Genomic DNA, 19,500 nt, shown 5'->3' on the forward strand with positions numbered 1-19,500 from the left:
GTTCTTTTTTAACAAAAAATTACTTATATTCGAGTTAATGCTTGATTTATAAAGCAAAAACACAACAAAATCACCATGCTTGATTAAGCTTTAATAAAAACTTTTAATCATGACAAAATAAAAATGTAACTAATATTTGGCACAAATAAAAAAAGGAAAGGAACAATTTATAAAACAGAAATATCTGAAGATTTCCGAGTGTTACGAGGTGTTTTTGAATGCATGTCAAAATACCGGTTTTCAATCAGCGTATCGCAGTACATATCGTTTTCATGTCTGCACCGGTTATATTGCGCAGCCCTAAAAAGAACCCACTCATCTGATGGTAGGTGACCAGATGGTGGACACCTAGTTGCAGACACCTAGTTGCGGGTATAGTAATGTGCAGCATCATTGGACAAAATACTGTGACTATGTGTCCCAGTTCACCCAGCTGCAAATGCCTTGTGAGGATGAGGATAACCACTGCACTTAACAGGCTGCATGAGCTGAATATTCCCCAGGAAGTTGAGTTGGATAAAACAATGCCAGAAAAGAGGCATCTGTTGATGAAGGGAACACTTCAGCACCTTGAGCGTGTACTAGTTGTGAGGATATGTGTGCTATATAAAGAATAAAAACAAACCGACATTTGATTTTCAAACTTGTTTTAATCAGTTGGTTTGTATCATTAAACAGACATTGTGGCTCCTCAGACAATCATTAAATAAACAGTATCCTCATTCACACCTACACAACAGAAACATAGGACATTAACACACCTACAGTCCCTGTGACAGGGACACAGATATACTGTTAGTGTGAGACATTAAGGGCACTATTATTACCTGAATGAGTATATTGTCTTGCTTTGTTATCACCTGGAGCCTGATTGTAGTAGTCGTTTCTCAAACATTTCATGATGAAAATATGTTTACATTAAAGATTGCAACATGTGTTAACAAATTCATCACTCTTATGCTTCTGTATCTTATGCAGTTCCGTTCCTCTAAAGATGACTAGAATTGTGACTTGCGCTGCAGAATTGGGGGAACAATGTTTGTTGTTACTCCATGTTATCAAGCTGGTGGAATCCATCCATGTTAACGATATGGAAGAACCATCCATGTTAACGATGTGGAAGAATGATCCGTATCACCCAGCTGGTGGTAACCATTCCTGTTAACAAGCTGTAATAGCATTTCATGTTAAAAAGCAAGAGGAACCATTACTGTTAACAAGCTGTTAACAAGGAACAAAGGTAGCAAGACAACTTTAAAGTTAACATGTATATAGCCTGGATGTTTTTCAGTTCGTAATGGCACAATGTTAACAGCGTAATCTCTAACCAAGTAACCATCAGTGTTAGAGTCTTGCTACTGTCTGAAACCTCATCCAGTGATACAGTGTACAAAGGTTTACAATGCTCTCACACTACAAGGTATTCAATGTAGACAAGGTATACAATATTATGCATATGTTAATATGTACCAAGATACAAAATACCCTTTGTTTCCATGTACCATGTTAGATTATTATGCATATATATATATGCATCATGATACATATCATGTGCCAAGACATATACTTTTCTTACAATGTCAATATGTGTCAAGCCATACATTTCTTATAATGTCAATATGTGTCAAGACATATACATTTTCTTATAATGTCAATATGTGTCAAGACATCCTTTGCTTACAATGTCAATAATGTGTCAAGACATATACTTTGCTTGTCAATGTCAATATGTGTCAAGACATATACTTTGCTTACAATGTCAATATGTGTCAAGACATATACTTTTCTTACAATGTCAATATGTGTCAAGACATATCCTTTGCTTGTAATGTCAATGTGTCAAGACATATCCTTTGCTTACAATGTCAATATGTGTCAAGACATATCCTTTGCTTAAAAGGTCAATATGTGTCAAGACATATACTTTTCTTACAATGTCAATATGTGTCAAGACATATACTTTGCTTGTAATGTCAATATGTGTCAAGACATATCCTTTGCTTGTAATGTCAATATGTGTCAAGACATATCCTTTGCTTACAATGTCAATATGTGTCAAGACATATACCTTTCTTACAATGTCAATATGTGTCAAGACACATGTGTCAAGACATATACTTTGCTTGTAATGTTAATATGTGTCAAGACGTATCCTTTGCTTACAATGTCAATATGTGTCAAGACATACTTTGCTTACAATGTCAATATGTATCAAGACATACTTTGCTTACAATGTCAATATGTGTCAAGACATATCCCTTACTTGTAATGTCAATATGTGTCAAGACATATCCTTTACTTGTAATGTCAATATGTGTCAAGACATATACTTTGTTACAATGTCAATAAGTGTCAAGACACAAGAAATTATGCTTACAATGTTAGTAATATGCATTGAAATACATATCAGTTTCTTAAAGTGTTAACACTGATCATGACACACATATGCTGCTTCCAACGTCAGTTTGTATAAAGACACATAGCCTGATGAAAGAGTAAGCACATACCCCAAAATGTCATGTTCCTCCAAATACAGAAGCTGCTAACATCCACAAATTTCACCCCTTTATGTATGCCACTTTTAAATGCCATTCAAAGTTACATATGCTAAGCTTACAATGTCAATGTGAACCATGACACATATAATTTCTTACAATGTCAATATGTGTCATGACACACATACTAAGCTTACATTCTTACAACTAATATGCATCATGACACATATTATGTTCTTACAGTATGAGTATGTGCCATGATGCATATGACTTACTATATTACAGTGTACAAAATACAGACAGATGTTAAAGGGTCTGGAACTTCAACACTACATGTAACGTATGGTAAAGGGTAAAATATGAGTACAGGAAAGTACAAAACATCAAGGCTGCCAGTGAATATGACACACCATTGACATCTGCCATGAACTTGGGATTTTACAGCATTTCAGTGCTATTTGTCATCATCAGTTGAGTTTGGATCTAATACTTGTGTTATATACAGGCACATCGGACTGTGGGTGACACCTGATACTGTCTACTCCAGCACCTGCAGATGTGGGTGACACCTGATACTGTCTATTCCAGCACCTGCAGATGTGGGTGACATCTGATACTGTCTACTCCAGCACCTGCAGATGTGGGTGACATCTGATACTGTCTACTCAAGCACCTGCAGATGTGGGTGACATCTAATACTGCCTACTCCAGCACCTGCAGATGTGGGTGACACCTGATACTGTCTATTCCAGCACCTGCAGATGTGGGTGACATCTGATACTGTCTACTCAAGCACCTGCAGATGTGGGTGACATCTGATACTGTCTACTCAAGCACCTGCAGATGTAAGTGACATCTGATACTGTCTACTCAAGCACCTGCAGATGTAGGTGACATCTGTTACTGCCTACTCAAGCACCTGCAGATGTGGATGACATCTGATACTGTCTACTCAAGCACCTGCAGATATTGGTGACATCTGATACTGTCTACTCAAGCACCTGCAGATATGGATGACATCCGATACAGTCAACTCAAGCACCTGCAGATGTGGGTGACATCTGATACGGTCAACTCAAGCACCTGCAGATATGGATGACACCTGATACTGTGCATACAAGCACATGCAGATGTGGGTGGTAGGCCATTCCACTCGCATGTCTTTGATGGCAGATGATGCAAATTTTACACGATGATACATTGATATCATGAGCCGGCAAGAACAGCACGATCACAACAACGACAGTATGATCACAACAATGGAAGCTATATGACACAGTTTTACCACTGATGCTGACTTACTCATCTGACTCTGTTTCAGTGGAAGAGTCAGTGAGTGAGTCGGCTTAATGCTGCTTTGAAGAGAATTTCAGATCAACATTCTGTGGAAGTTAAGTCAAAGCATCTTATATGGTTACAATTTTGGCAAAACCCACAAGTAAGGTGCTTATAGCTAAAAAGGGTTAAATGGTTTTAACTGAAATGACAGGGACGAAATCTACAGGCACGAAGAGCCATTACAAACTTCCATACACAAGCCGATTGACAAACATGTTTGATGGTGACTAAAATGAAATACACAAGAAATATCAATATGACGGTGTTGTATCTGACACAGGTGTAGTAGTTCACAGTCACGTACATGTTCTGATAACATTTACAATTTTTTGGTTATACTTGTTTTGGTTCCAGATTAACATGTAACCAAAAGGTATTTCCGTTTCTTATGTCATGACAATATGTCATTGAGCAATATATCAAAATGACTGATATAATACTGAAAGCCACTGTAACGCCATGTCACATTTCTGTATTACTTGACCGACAGATATGTCAACCTTCAGCCAAAAGGCTGCATCTTATTAGAATAATTCAAATAAACACTTCAAGAAGCTTTCTTTATACCATTTCTATACACCATATTGACTTTTTTCAGAAATGATACAATCACATACATTTGACCACATATGTGTTTGAAAATATCCCTGTAAATTATGTAATGAACACCAAGAAAACCTTACAAAGTATAGCACCATTACATAATAGCCAAATAGGATGGTTCAAGCAGTTTTTGTGAATAAACCAAATTAAAAGTAAATTGTGGAATAAGTTGTGATGTTGCCATTTATATGAATACAACACATATAACATGTCAACTAGTCGTGTAAAATGTCTACTCATTTACATGCAATCATATATTGCGTGCTGGATGGAAACAATTGCATATCATAGAAAGGTATTTCAATGATAAGTAGGATTTAATCTGCTACATGTGAGGAAGGCTTCCCAAAGATGTCATCATGTCATGGTTGAAAACAGTTAAAGTGGATGAAATCACAACCAAAACAATGAAATCTTTGTGAAGTAAATCCCAGGTGTATCAAACTAAAACACCATGAACAGCCCCTAATGAACATCTTTGAAGAAAAGTCTGTGATGAACATGCTCTGATGAACATCCCCTGATGAAAATCTTTGAAGAACATTCTCTGATGAACATCCTCTAATATACATCCCCTGATGAACACCCTCTGATCTGAACATCTCTGAAAATATCCTCAGAAGAACATCCTCAGATGAAGATCTTCAGAAGAACATTCCCTGAAGAACAACTTCAGCAGATCCTCTTCAGAAGAATATCCCCTGATAAACATCTTTGAAGAACATCCTCTGATGAACATCTTCAGAAAAACATCTTCAGAAGAATATCCCCTGATAAACATCTTTGAAGAATATCCTCTGATGAACATCTTCAGAGAAAACATCTTCTGATGAACATTTGTAGAGTGTTCTCCAATGAACATCCTTTGATGAACATCAGATGACAGACAGACAACAGATTGGAAGAACTATATAGATTTTGAATGGATGTGAGAAGTGGATGTTGCCATTGGTGTCTCAATAGCAATGTAATCCTGGATCCATTGACATCCAAGCTACCATAAATAATGCTAAACCTGCAATACTAAATTCACTCCCAGTAATGCTGTACACTGGACTGACCAGATGAACATTGAGCTCTAGGGAACATGATTGATTAATGAAGACATCCACTTTATGGATAAATGAAATTCATTTAGGTGATCCTGTTGTATTAGGGGACAAAAAACAATATTCTAACAGAAAAATAATCAGTATTCACAAAATAATGAAAGACATGGGAAAATCCATCATTAACATTTTTTCCAGATCTACCCTTGTCAAGAGTATCTTCCAAGCACATGTTTTAAAAATTATAGGAAATATTCATATTAAAGAAAACCAATTGTCCAAAGAGTTCAAATAGTTTCAAAAGCCTTTACTCTTAGAATTAACAATGACTATTATTTATTGTCAATTACCATTTTTTTTGCCAGTGGACTAAATATTTAAAAGTGAAAACATTTACCGTATTAATTGCCCTATCATTAGTAAAACAAGACACACGAGGGTTGATGGTACTACCACGGAACTACTGCCTTCAGTGTCTTTCTTGGCAGGTATTGATCTGCTCTCATCCGCGTTGCCAGTGATGTATGGGGTTTCTACACGATTCTCATCCGTATCAATATCGACGTTATTATTGTCATCGACGTTCTTCACTTCCATATCCGTATCAGCTCCGTACACTGTGTGGACCTTATCTTCGTTGTATCGTGGCTTCTCCTTCCTGTGTTTCTTTCCCTTCCTGTCCTTATGTTTCTTGTTCTTTTGTCTCTTTGAGCCGCCATCAGAATGACCGACATCCTTGTCCTTCTTGGACTTCTTCCTATGTCCGCCACTGGCACTGCTGCCGAAGGGGATTGTAGTTTCATCTACAGTGAAACCTGCTTCTGTTACGGTGTCCAAATCTGGCATGTCATCAGCTCTACCTGTAATACAAATCAGATATATTGGTGTGAGACAATCTGGCATTTCTTATATGCTTCTGTGTTTGGGACCCAATTTCTTTAAAATGTTTACAATTTCGACTTCTACCGTATAAGTTTTCATGTTTTGGTAACAGATTAACTCACACGATTGGTTGATATTGAAAGTAACAGCCTGGCACTACTACTCACACAACTTCTTTTATTACTGCAGCTACTACTACTACCACCACCACTACTTCGATGACTAGTACTACTATAATTACTTCTACCACTACTACTACTTCTACTACTACTATAGTCCGTTTGGCTCAAAATCGGACCGATGAATTGCAATCTAACCCGAAAACTACTAAACATATAATACTCAATGAAACACAGATCATAATCAAAACATCAGACCAACTCTGTGATTTTTGTGCAAAATTTGGTCCTAAAAATTAAAAAGTTGTTTAACAAACTATCATTAAACTATGACACAGTTCACTATTTGTTACGAGTGAGGGGTGCAAAGAGAGGAACAGCCGGGTGTGGGGGAAAGAATGGAGACGGCACAGCACAGGTTAATGAATCAATGACTTTGTCTGCACTGTGCTGGCTGTTCCTCTCTTTGCAGTCCTCCCTCGTAACAAATAGAGAACTGTGTCAAAATGATAGTTTGTTAAACAACTTTTTTATATTTAGGACATAAATTCTGCAAAACAATCACAGAGTCGGTCTGATGTTTTGATCATGATCAGTGTTTCATTGAGTATTCTATGTTTAGTTGCTTTCGAGTGAGATTGCAATTCATCAGTCCGATTTTGAGCCAAACGGACTATACTACAACTACTGCTTATACTACAACCATAACTACTACGGCTACTACAACTACCACCACTACATCCAGTTTAGAGACATTTCAGAAGGAGATGGTTACATTACTGGTACATCCAAAAACTATTAACACTGGATCATTTTCACAGTTTCTAAACTATTCATCAGAAGGCTTATCTAATAATTATTTTAATGTTGCAACAGTTTGTTCAGGAGACTAACAACACCAAACATGATATGCATGCCATAGGATTTTAACAATCCCTTAATCCACTGACAACTCATGATGGAATCCAAATCCGACGGACCTGAATAAACAGATTCCACAATGCATCAATCTTCTATTAAACTGACTTTCATTTCAACTTTCATGCATTGTGTATTTTGCACATTCACAACCTTAATCTCAAGATAAATTTCTTGAATACGTTTCCACGTACCTTCGACCATGACATCTTTTCGATCATCTCCATGTGGGTTGGTGGCGACACAGGTGTAGTAGTAGGATGCTTTGCTGCCAACCTTCTTGATGTGGAGACGCAGTTCAATGGTGCTGTTGCCAGATGTAGTTGATGTCAATGTGGTGGTTGTTATCATTCTTTATCTCAATACCATTTTCCATCCACATTGCAATGCCTTGTGGGAAGGAAGTTATCTGACACTTGAGAACCTTCCCTTCATCATCTTCATCCTCATCATCTTCGTCCATATCATCAACAAGGGTGACGGTTGGAGGGTCTAGTAGCAAAATATGTCAGAAGTTTTTAATCATGATATTTAAATTGTTATGATTTATATTTATTTTCCTTGTGCCTATAAATGTATTGTCCAAATAGTGCTGTTAGTTTTAATTTTCCACACTAGTTTTACTTGTAATTGTGATATTCTAGTTGTTTTACTGTCCTTCGTCGACAGGTTTTTATGGTATACATCTGTTCCATTTCAATGTGAAATGTGTTCTCGTCACGATATGGCTGAAATATTGCCGATGTGATGTTAAATAATAACTCACTCTCTCACTCCTTGTGCCTATATCAGGTACTTTGAGTCCTTTTGGAACTGGATTAAATATTCAGGAGCTGAAAATCTTGTTGATGCAGCAAACGGGACGATATGCTGTGAAACATTACAAAACGTCAGCTGGCTAGATGTATACTTACATTCAACTGTCACAGAGATGAGGTGTGAGTTGGGACTGACCATTGACTCAAAGCCGTTTGTGGCCACACACTTGTAGACTCCCTTGTCCATCTTGGACACTGATGGGAACACAAGCTCCTGGCCTTCTGACACTGTCACAGAAACACATCAGAACATAAGGATGAGGAAGACTTCCTCCTTGATAAGGACCACCTCATGCTAAGGAGCAGCACATGACTGGGTATACAAGTATGGGTAGCTTTACCTTATAATAAATAATAATCAAATTCATACAATTACAAATATGGCAGAACAAGATGAAGCCTTTGGTGAAGTAATTCAACCCTAAAGAAATATACATCGGAATATATTCTTAAGAGGGTAATGAACTGGTCTCTCAGTCCGTGGCCACCAGCATAGATCCAGATAATGTGTAAGTATGTTTGTCATTGAATGCCACACTCAGCAGCATTTCAGCATTATAACAGTGGTCTGTATATACCATACATTGCTGTCTCTAAACCGACGACCCCGTATAAGGTGAGCCCCTGAAAATGAATTTATCATTCTTCAAAAGATTGCCATTGTCAGTGGTGTAGCCCAATGGTCTCTCTGGATCTCATGAAATTAAAGATTTTGTTCCAGTAAAAAACCAAAACTTTTGTATATTGTTGAATACTGCGCACAGCTATTTTGCAGGTATACATGTAAATATTGAGTCTGGACCAGACAGTCACTTCAAGATACCGCTTCTTACCATACACATAATAAACTCACCCAGATCCTCTCTCGGGGCTTCAAGTGGCTTGACATCCATGTTTTCAGTCAATTTGTACCAGGAGACGACAGGTGCTGGTACACCCAACACATCGCAGGTCAAGGTCAAGGACGTCCCTTCAACCACTGATGTGTCAGGAGAAGACAACTCGGACCGCACCACAGCAGGACCTAACAACAGCAGTAAGATGAGATTCGAAAAGTTACGGTTTTGAATATATCGTCAGCCATCTTAAATGATTAGAACATCTTACACACTTCAGTGTATTAGGCGGAAAACAATGTGTTGATGTTGTTAGAATTTACGAGTCTCTTATTAAACCCCTAGTCACGACCTTTCAGCACCTAAGTCAGCTTCCAATGTATGTTCAAAACATTACATTCTTCTGCCACATACAGTTATAGATAAGGGGTCATGTGGCCTTCAGCCTCTCAGCTGGTGACTACAGACTACTTGAAGGACAAAAGCAGTATAGCATAATACATAATAATACATAATAATTTTGTTTGGTACATAAGGCCATTTTTGCATTGCTGAGAGCATGTGCAATGAATTTCTTTGGGGAAACTTAACAGTATGAAAAGTATATAACAGTAATGAAAAATTTCTGATAAAAGTATTACAGTATTTTTATCGATATGACCTGGTGGTTTGTTTACAAAAACAGTAATTTCCTCCCGGCTTAACAATTTGTCTGTCTCACCTAAAACTTTCCAAAATATTTTTCATCCTTTTGCCCATTTTGTCCAGCCTTAAATCTACTGTAGGATTACCTACCAATTCACATGGCCACATGAAAAAGAAATTAATTCAAAAGATCAAAAATTCATAATTGTTTTGTCATAGTTGCCTTTAATTTATTTAGTAAAGGCAAGTAAACCAGTGGTTGATAGTATGAGCAAACCATGATGGTATTATGGCCAGGTCATACAACAAGACCATTGTATCTTCTTTTAATACTTTTTCCCTGCACAAAAAAAATGGTCAAGGACTTGAAACAGGTTGTGGAGCTGCTATACACTCTAGCTATAAGATGGACTCACTGTTGAGTGTCAAAGACTCTTCATCAGTTCCTAAAGAATTGACAGCCCGACAGGTGTACTCCCCGAAGTCTTCAGTTCTCAGGTCATGGATGTCTAACGTCAGTGTAAACAGCTTTTCCTCGTTGCGCATCTCAGCCTTGTACTTGGCGTTGTACTCGACCTTCGTGTTGCCTCTGTACCACATGACGTCCCCGAGAGGCTTGGTGACAACCTGACACTCCAGCCTTGTCTCCTGGCCCATCTCCTGAACCACCATCTCTCCCTGTACAGTCACCTCTGGAAGAACTGAGGGAAATATTAAGAAGACATTTTTTAAACATTTTTGTCAGGTAAAGTACCTCTTTTTTAGATACAATCTGTGCTTGGGAGTGAAAGGTGGTGATTCATTCAATGTATTACACAATGGTTAATACTTTACATGTTTTTACCCTGCTTGTACTTGGCATCAAAGGCATGAAGGAAGGACTTGATGGGTCAGCAATATCTAACTTTTCAGGGCGGTGGGGTAGCCTAGTGGTTAAAGCGTTGGCTCGTCACGCTGAAGACCCGGGTTCGAATCCCCACATGGGTACAATGTGTGAAGCCCATTTCTGGTGTCCCCCGTCGTGATGTTGCTGGAATATTGCTAAAAGCGGCGTAAAACCAAACTCAGTCAGTCTAACTTTTCAACTTTGGTGTCAGTGAGTGAGTAAGTATGATTTTATGTTGCTTTCGGCAATATTCCTGCAATATTGTGGAAATAGGCTTCACACATTGTACCCATGTGGGAGATTGAACCCGGGTCTTCAGCCAGACGAGCGTATGCTTTAACCATTAGGCTACCCCACTACCCCTGTGTCAATGAGATTGGTCTAGTCATTGCATGGTATTTGTGAGAAAAATAATATGTTAACTGTGAGACCATCCTAAGTCCTTCATGAATCCCAGTTTTGATTTCCCTGGTACATTTTGTCAAGCCCACTCTGTCTCCTATTTACCTCACTCCAACACTCAACAACATCTTCCCTTCCCTCTCACCACTCACTCCCTTCTCTCTCTCATTTCTTTCTTTCACTCAATACCATGCACTAAAATCAAGATCCTGTTCAGCCAGCTTACATTCAACAACGACCGTCATCTTCATCCTAGACGTCTCGCCATATTCATTGCGAGCCTGACAGTAGAAGTCTCCATCGCAGTCCCGCCTCACGCTGGTCAGATTCAAGTACTGTCCTGTGTGATTCACACCTGTAGACAAACAACACCTGTATTAGGACAAACATGTTAACAAACATCTGAGGACAACACTGTCTCTTCTCGTTCAATACCCGTAAAGGTCCAGGAACCTTCAGTAATCCATGCTGGTCGTAAGAGGCGACTAACGGGATCGGGTGGTCAGGCTCGCTGGATTGGTTGACACATGTCATCGGTTCCCAATTGCGCAGATCAATGCTCATGCTGTTAATCACTGGAGTGTCCGGTCCAGACTCGATTATTTACAGACTGCTGCCATATAGCTGGAATATTGCTGTGTGCGGCGTAAAACTAAACTCACTCACTCGTTCAGACATACGCCGCCATACACCATGCAGGACCCACATTCAGTCTCTTCAGCATGACATGAGCTCTTACTTCACCAATACAAGTGTCACGTGTCCTCTTCACCAAAAACATCAAATGATTCAATGCCTAATTATCCACAATTACTCATTACTTTTACACAGACTATTACATTTACTTGTGCATCATTGTAATAAGTGAAAAAGAATTTGTTTTATGTCCTAATAAAAACAGGATCAATGTAAGCAATTTCTTTAGTATCCACACTTGATAATCAGGAATAAGCATTACAGTACAACGTGGTTATAGGGTGTGGATATGACATGCTAATGGCTATAACAAACTATTTCAAAAGTCCAGTGTCCAGACTCCTTAGTATATATTTAGAAGATAAAGCTACTCTGTTTTCAATTTTGCGGTCCTTTATCGTTGATTTAAGACCGCTAAATGTAATTTAAAAACCGAACGCGTTCTGCCGAGGTAGAAGTCTCCGATGTCAGACATGTTTGTTTACAAACAATAGGGTCAACGAGTTCGGTGAATCGGTCACTTTAATTAGCGGTACTTAAACTGTCATTTAAGTATGGTTTTGATGAGCTCTCAGCCAATCAGAATCGAGTATCACACATTGTCGTGCTAGAATATTGTTTAAAATGAGTCACAAATTCTGTTTAACAAACTTTTGTCTTTAGAGAACTGATTTTTCACCCAAAACTGATTATATAAATGTATTTTCATTCATGACTAGTGAGTGAGTGAGTGAGTTTAGTTTTACGCCGCACTCAGCAATATTCCAGCTATATGGCGGCGGTCTGTAAATAATCGAGTCTGGACCAGACAATCCAGTGATCAACAGCATGAGCATCGATCTGCTCAATTGGGAACCGATGACATGTGTCAACCAAGTCAGCGAAACCGACCAACCGATCCCGTTAGTCGCCTCTTACGACAAGATAGTCGCCTTTTTATGGCAAGCACATGGTTTGCTGAAGACCTATTCTACCCCGGATCTTCACGGGTCCCATCATTCATGACTAACGAGCATGGTAAAAGTTAATCAGTATCAGTTAGTTGAGAACCCATATTGTTTGTTTGTTTGCTTAATGCCACACTCAGCAATATTCCAGCTACATGGCAGTGACCTGGACACAATCTGGTCTGGACCAGACAATCCAGTGAGTAACAGCATGAGCATTGATCTACACAAATATTATACAATGATATGTGTCAATCAAGTCAGCAAGCCTGACCACCCGATCCTGTTAGACGCCTCTTATGACAAGCATGGGCTACTGAAGACCAGGAAGTGGATAAAGCATATTATTGTTGTTGTTACCTATTAGACTGCAGTTGTTGCCCTCGCCCACCGACCACAAGACCTGGGGGGTAGGTATTCCTCCAGCCACACACTCCAACATGGTATTCTGACCCTCTTCAACACGGATGCTGTCCGAAGTGGACACCATATAGGCAGGCACTGTAATCAATCAAAATCAGATATTTTAATATTTTGAATTGTGGATTTGATCAAACATTCACAGGTATAATCATAAAATAACATTTTGGTTTGTTTCATCAGTCTAACTACTCTATATTATATCTATCAGAAATAGACATGACTGGGTGTCTAGAAGTAAAATTAACTGATAATATCAGTGTTTGAAATAAGACCCGTCCGACTACCTGAGACGATCTAGATTTCTGACGGATGGTTTAAATTTACAACTAGCCAGCCCGATGGTCTGGTAAAAATTTAGATGTTTAATACATCTGAATAAATTCACCATATTTGGTCTGGTTAAATCCATTTTGGGCTGGTAACATTTTGAAGTTACCGGCCCTGATGTCTGGCTGGACTTTTGGCTTATTTCATTCACTGATAATATGATGAATTTTTTTGCGAGTAATTGAATCCAAATGTGACACATCACTTTAAACTGAGGCAACTTGTTTACATGTCCTCTGCCCTAGTAATGTATTCTATGGCATCGTGCATCGTGCAGGCAAAATAGGCTTGGTGGTAGCCCAGTGGTTCATGTGTTCTCTAGGCATGCCAGATACTGAGGTTTGATTCCCCATGTGTACAATGTGTGAATCCACAAACCTTAATGTATATATTACGTCTGTCGTATAAAACATATTTCTGGTGTCAACTATTATATCGCTAGGATATGACTAAAAACAGCATACAACTCAACTCCCTCACTCACCTACTACTGACAGTGTAACTTGTTTACTGATGTTGTGCGTATCTATGGCAACCTGGCAGGTGTAGACACCAGCATCGGATTCCATCACCTCCCCCAATACCAGATCCCATTGCTCGTCGGTAGAGTGCTCTACACTCAGATTTGTGTCATTACCATCAAGAACATCTGTGCCAACGGTCAGTACGCCCTCACTGTTTGTCCAGCTTACCTGGATAAAAAATATCATTCAAATATATTTGACAGATAAACATTTTTATGGCTTAATGTCATAAACAATAATTGATTCTTATATTCAGCAGAGATTAAATGGATAGAGTTTGGTATTCAAGGTGAATTATTCTTGTGAGTACCTCACCGAGATATTCTGTTGCTTCTGATCACATCGCTTGTAATTAAGGTATTGTATCTAGAAATAGCTGACATAACCACAAACTAGATCTCACCGTCCTGGAGTCCAGATCTTTCACAGCACATGGCAAGATGGCTGACTCGCCCTCCTCTACTACCACAGTAGACACGGACTGGCTGATCCGTGGCAATGTTGGCTGCATCTCTGTATAACATAAAGCATGTATGTAAGCATATCTATGTCTTGAACAGACATGCACAGTATGTCTCTGTCATGGGTACTGACATTACCCTTGTCTATTTCATGCCTTTACGACCCGTGAAGATCCGGGTTGAGTTGAGCACTACCACAAAATTCAGTTGAAGCCAAACTTGTTGGCATGGAAACACAAAAAATATTTTATGCAGAATTCCAAAACTACCAAAAGGCACCAGTGCACCACAAGATCTATCTATGTGCCAAGTTTGGTGAAGAAATAGTGAACAGTTTTGAAGTTCTAGTACAGCTGCTCTGGAAAAGACAAATGTGCACAGACGCACGGACGGACGGACACTTTTTAATACCCCCTGCAAAACGTGTTGGGGGGGGGGGGGAACTAACGGGATTGGGTGGTCAGGCTCGCTGACTTGGTTGATAAATGTCATCATATTCCAATTGCGTAGATTGATGTTCATACTGTTGATCACTGGATTGTCTGGTCCAGACTTGATTATTTACAGATCACCGCCATATAGATGGAATATTCCTGAGTGCGGCATTAAACAATAACCAAACCAATTTATACCTTTATAATATACAGTAGATTGGTTTCATGACTTTTAATACACATACCCTTTGTCTGTGTCACTTTAAATATTTAGGTATCAGTTGTCTATTTCATTACTTGTCATATTGTCGCTCTTTCATAACTAAAAGATACACTATAAAGTTATCTAATACCTTATAATAAACTGGACATTTATTTCATAACTTATATGACCCGTGAAGAACCGGGGTAAAATAGGTCTTCAGCAACCCATGCTTGCCACAAAAGGCGACTATGCTTGTCGTAAGAGGCGACTAACGGGATCGGGTGGTCAGGCTCGCTGACTTTGTTGACACATGTCATCGGTTCCCAATAGTGCAGATCGATGCTCATGCTGTTGATCACTGGATTGTCTGGTCCAGACTCGATTATATACAGACCGCCACCATATAGCTGGAATATTGCTGAGTGCGGCATAAAACCAAACTGACTCACTCACTCATAACTTATATATATATATACACTTTAAAATTGTTTATTAACTTACATGTACACTTCAAATTTACTGCATGACTTACATATACACTGTAAATTTATTTCTTAACTTATATATATATATATACATACACTTTACATGGCTTAAATATATCACTTTAAATTTATCACATGACTTTTGCATACATATAACCATTATCTATTTCATCATTTGAACACACCAAGATCATAAACATGCAAGGTTAATTGTACAAAAGGATATTCAGTTTCAGAGCCCAGTGAATTAAAATCTACATTTTCAAACAAGTCCTAGTTATAGAATTATGTCTGTTTGTAAATCTTGAAGTTCCAGGCAATGATCGGACGTCATGGTTTCCTGACAAAATGAGTGAGTGAGTATAGTTTCACACTGCCTTTAGCAATATTCCAGACACCAGAAATGGGCTTCACACATTGTATCCATGTGGGGAATCAAACCCGGTCTTCGGTGTGACGAGTGAACGCTTTAACCACTAGGCTACCCCACCGCCCCCACAATAAATGAACTGAAAATGTGAGAAAACAGTGCAATACAAACCATACAACTTCATGGACTTCTCATCATATCCAAATGCATTCGATGCTGCACACGTGTAGTTGCCAAAGTCATCATCCTGAAGATCGTCGATACGCAGCAACAAGGCATATGAATAACCTCCTTCATCAAACAATTCCTGGCTGAATCGGCGCTCCGAGTCTACTTCCACCTTGTACCCGTTCCTGTACCACGTGGTTGTCTCAAAGGGGTTCATGTCGATGAGGCACTCCAAGATGGCCGATTTGCCAGCTATCTGCGATATCCTTTCGCTCATAATCCTGACCTGAGGCTTCACTGCAACAAAACTTCAGGCTACAGACCTGTTTACACATATATTGTTTGGTTAAATATTTCCAACTAAGCTTAGCAGTGCTTATTTTATGCCCCTAATGCCAAGAGTGAGTGACTGAGTTTAGTGTAATGTCGCTTTTAGCAATATTCCAGCAATATCACAGCGGGGGACACCGCTGAATCAGATGGATCAGAAAATCTGAAACAAATTGGGGTTTCGTTAACTGTAGATTCAGAGAAGAAGTTTACATTTCGAGAGAACATGTTCAAAGTCCGAGAGTAGAGACAAAGTTCTACTATCAAATATTACGATAAGGAAAATATGTGTGCCACTACAGCGACACAAGTTGGACAAATGAGCAGTCTCATTATGAACCACATTATTTGCCCTACTGCGTAGCCCTTCCTGCAATGTTGAAGCCATAAATGAAGCAAGTCTAGACTTCCTCAGGTTCTGAATCTCCTTCTCACTGGGGCTCCTTTTCAATTTAAATGGTATTATTTGTTTCTATAACAATTATACATATTCAATCTAAGCATTAGTCTAATGAGCCCAGACAAGAGGTCACTTGACTTTTACTCAGGTGGGCTGAATATCTGGTCATAGTCTCATCTACTGAGTTGCTGCTTGTGATGTTAGATTCTCACCTCCGACTGTCAGCATCATGGTGAGACGGACTGCAGGGGGGATTTCATTATATGCAATACACTCATAGCCACCACTGCAGTTGACTGCAGCTCTAGGTACACGCAGGATCTCGCCAAACTCTCCCGAAACTGAAATAAGCATAAACATGGAAACTTGTGTTTAAAGTTTACAAGTAATGGCTGACTGGGAATATGCAATAGTTGTTTCAAACCAATATGCCAGCAATATCACCACAGCCTGATCTAGTCTGGACTAGACGAGCACGAGATTGATATTATAAGCAACATGCTAGCCGAACAATGATCCAAATCAGAAAGTGACTGAGGTTTCATTTGGTTCTGTCCTACTACAAGCGAAGGCTACTGGGGACCTTTTCTCTCTGGATTCTCCACCAGGGTTTATGTAAATTTGAACCAAATTGTGGTTCTATTATAGGTCCGCAACAGTAAGTGTGAGTGAGTGAGTTAATATTTAACGTCTCATCAGCTTTATTTCAGCATATAGTGAATAGATCAAGTTCACACAAGTCCATTATGAACATGTCACATTTGAAAGCAGTTTCTGAATTTACACATATTAACATTATAATATTATTTATAATTTAGAACACAGGCTTTAAAAAAAGGTCCACAACAGGCTATTGTTGGTCGTATGATGTGATGAAATAGCTTGGTTTGTCATAAAATCTGAAGTAAAGGACAAGACAACGAACTAGACCTTCGACTACCATCTGATTTCACATAGGGATTATACAAGTGCTACGACTGTAACGGTCAGAAGTCATCTCCGTCACGACAAGCATGGGCTAACTCTGACTGTCATTCCCGCTGTGGGTTAACAATAACTTATGGTAATTGTAGCCCAACAACTATTTTGTGGAACAGGATCTGCTGATCATCTGGTCCCATATGGTCAAGACTGGAGGGTTATTGCTGTACTTACAGATTGTTCCTTTACAAAGTGCTGCCGATTCCTCTCTCCTCCATGTCACCTTGGGAAGGGGGTCACCGGTGACGTTGCACACAAGCTCCGCATCCTCGCCTTCCTGGACGATGACGTCATTGTTTTCGCTGTCGATGATCCTTGCTGGAGCTGGAGAACATAGTAAGATGAGTTAGAGACTGTTCTCAACAACTGTGAGATATTTACAGTAAATGGTGAGATATTTACAGTAAATGGTGAGATATTTAGTGTCAATTGTGAGATATTTCCACTGAAATGTGAGAAGGTTCTAATGAATTCTGTAATGTATACATTGAATGTGAAATATGTACACTGATTTTTTAGACATTTACACTGAACTGAGAGTTTTGTGACATCATACATTCTCGGATGGCGGTGTTTACCCGCTCAATTACGCGGTGTGCTGCATCATAGCAAACGTAAGTACTCAGCTGATGATCGACATGTCTTTATGACAAAGTTAATTACGATGTTTCGCTGTTCATCTATTATTATTGAAAAAACCCTGCATGTTTTAAGCATCTGAAACGATAAACACTGTTAATTGCAATCCGCACAGAATTTCACTAGTTTACAACGTGATTAACCAGAGCTCAACAGCAGATTCGTTGATGTGCTATTTTTGATGACGTGAATATGTGTGCAACTTTTTTTATGGGAGCCATGGATTACCCCGCGGTTTAACCAAATCCGCGGTATCGCGAAGAGCGTTATTGCGAGAGATGACTGTATTTTATTCAGAATTGTGAGATTTAAACACTCATTTTTAAGATGTTCAGAATGAATTTTATTATACACTGTAAAATTGTATGCTGAATTGTGAGATAATTACACTGAATTTTGTGATATTAACACTGAATTGAGATATTTACACTGATTTTTGAGATAATCACACTGAATTGTGAGATAACTACTCTGTATTTAGAAATATTTACACTGAACTGAGAGATAACTACACTGAATTGTGAGATATTTACACTGAATTGAGATAATCACACTGAATTGTGAGATATTTACACTGAATTGTGAGATAACTACTCTGTATTTAGAAATATTTACACTGAACTGTGAGATAATCACACTGAACTGTGAGATATTCACACTGAACTGTGAGATAATTACACTGAATTGTGAGATATTTACACTGAATTGAGATAATCACACTGAATTGTGAGATATTTACACTGAATTGTGAGATAACTACTCTGTATTTAGAAATATTTACACTGAATTGTGAGATAATCACACTGAACTGTGAGATATTCACACTGAACTGTGAGATAATTACACTGAATTGTGAGATATTTTGGGAGCCACACTGAATTGAGATATTTACACTGAATTGATATATATTTACATCTTTTTGATTGATACTAACACACAACAAACCATGAGATTTTGAACACTGAACCATGAAATACTTTAACTGAACCGAGGTATTTCGACCTGTACTAACATATTTTATTCTGCATTATGAGATAAGAAAATGTATCTAAGAAGTACTGAGATACCTCACAGAAATGTGAGATAGTTAACTGGATAGTTTCACTAAATGAATGAGAT

The 19,500-nt window shown here is 38.6% G+C and overlaps 1 protein-coding gene across 1 annotated transcript in view; it reads right to left on the reverse strand.

The window, feature by feature from the left end:
• Positions 1-5,850: 5,850 nt before the first annotated feature.
• Positions 5,851-19,500, reverse strand: part of LOC124282429 (hemicentin-1-like) — a 28,951-nt gene continuing 15,301 nt past the window's right edge. The window contains exons 9-20 of the mRNA XM_046718417.1: positions 17,917-18,066; positions 16,974-17,102; positions 16,035-16,328; positions 14,312-14,421; positions 13,869-14,076; positions 12,995-13,135; positions 11,218-11,346; positions 10,120-10,404; positions 9,076-9,246; positions 8,319-8,450; positions 7,599-7,896; positions 5,851-6,345 (exon numbers count right to left, since the gene is read on the reverse strand). Coding sequence (XP_046574373.1) covers positions 7,703-7,896; positions 8,319-8,450; positions 9,076-9,246; positions 10,120-10,404; positions 11,218-11,346; positions 12,995-13,135; positions 13,869-14,076; positions 14,312-14,421; positions 16,035-16,328; positions 16,974-17,102; positions 17,917-18,066 — 1,943 coding nt within the window. The 3' untranslated portion in view covers positions 5,851-6,345; positions 7,599-7,702. The remainder of the gene's footprint in view (positions 6,346-7,598; positions 7,897-8,318; positions 8,451-9,075; positions 9,247-10,119; positions 10,405-11,217; positions 11,347-12,994; positions 13,136-13,868; positions 14,077-14,311; positions 14,422-16,034; positions 16,329-16,973; positions 17,103-17,916; positions 18,067-19,500) is intronic.

Source organism: Haliotis rubra, unplaced genomic scaffold (assembly GCF_003918875.1).
Source record: "Haliotis rubra isolate DU_JTF1 unplaced genomic scaffold, ASM391887v1 Scf3, whole genome shotgun sequence".
NCBI classification, from domain to species: Eukaryota; Metazoa; Mollusca; class Gastropoda; order Lepetellida; family Haliotidae; genus Haliotis; species Haliotis rubra.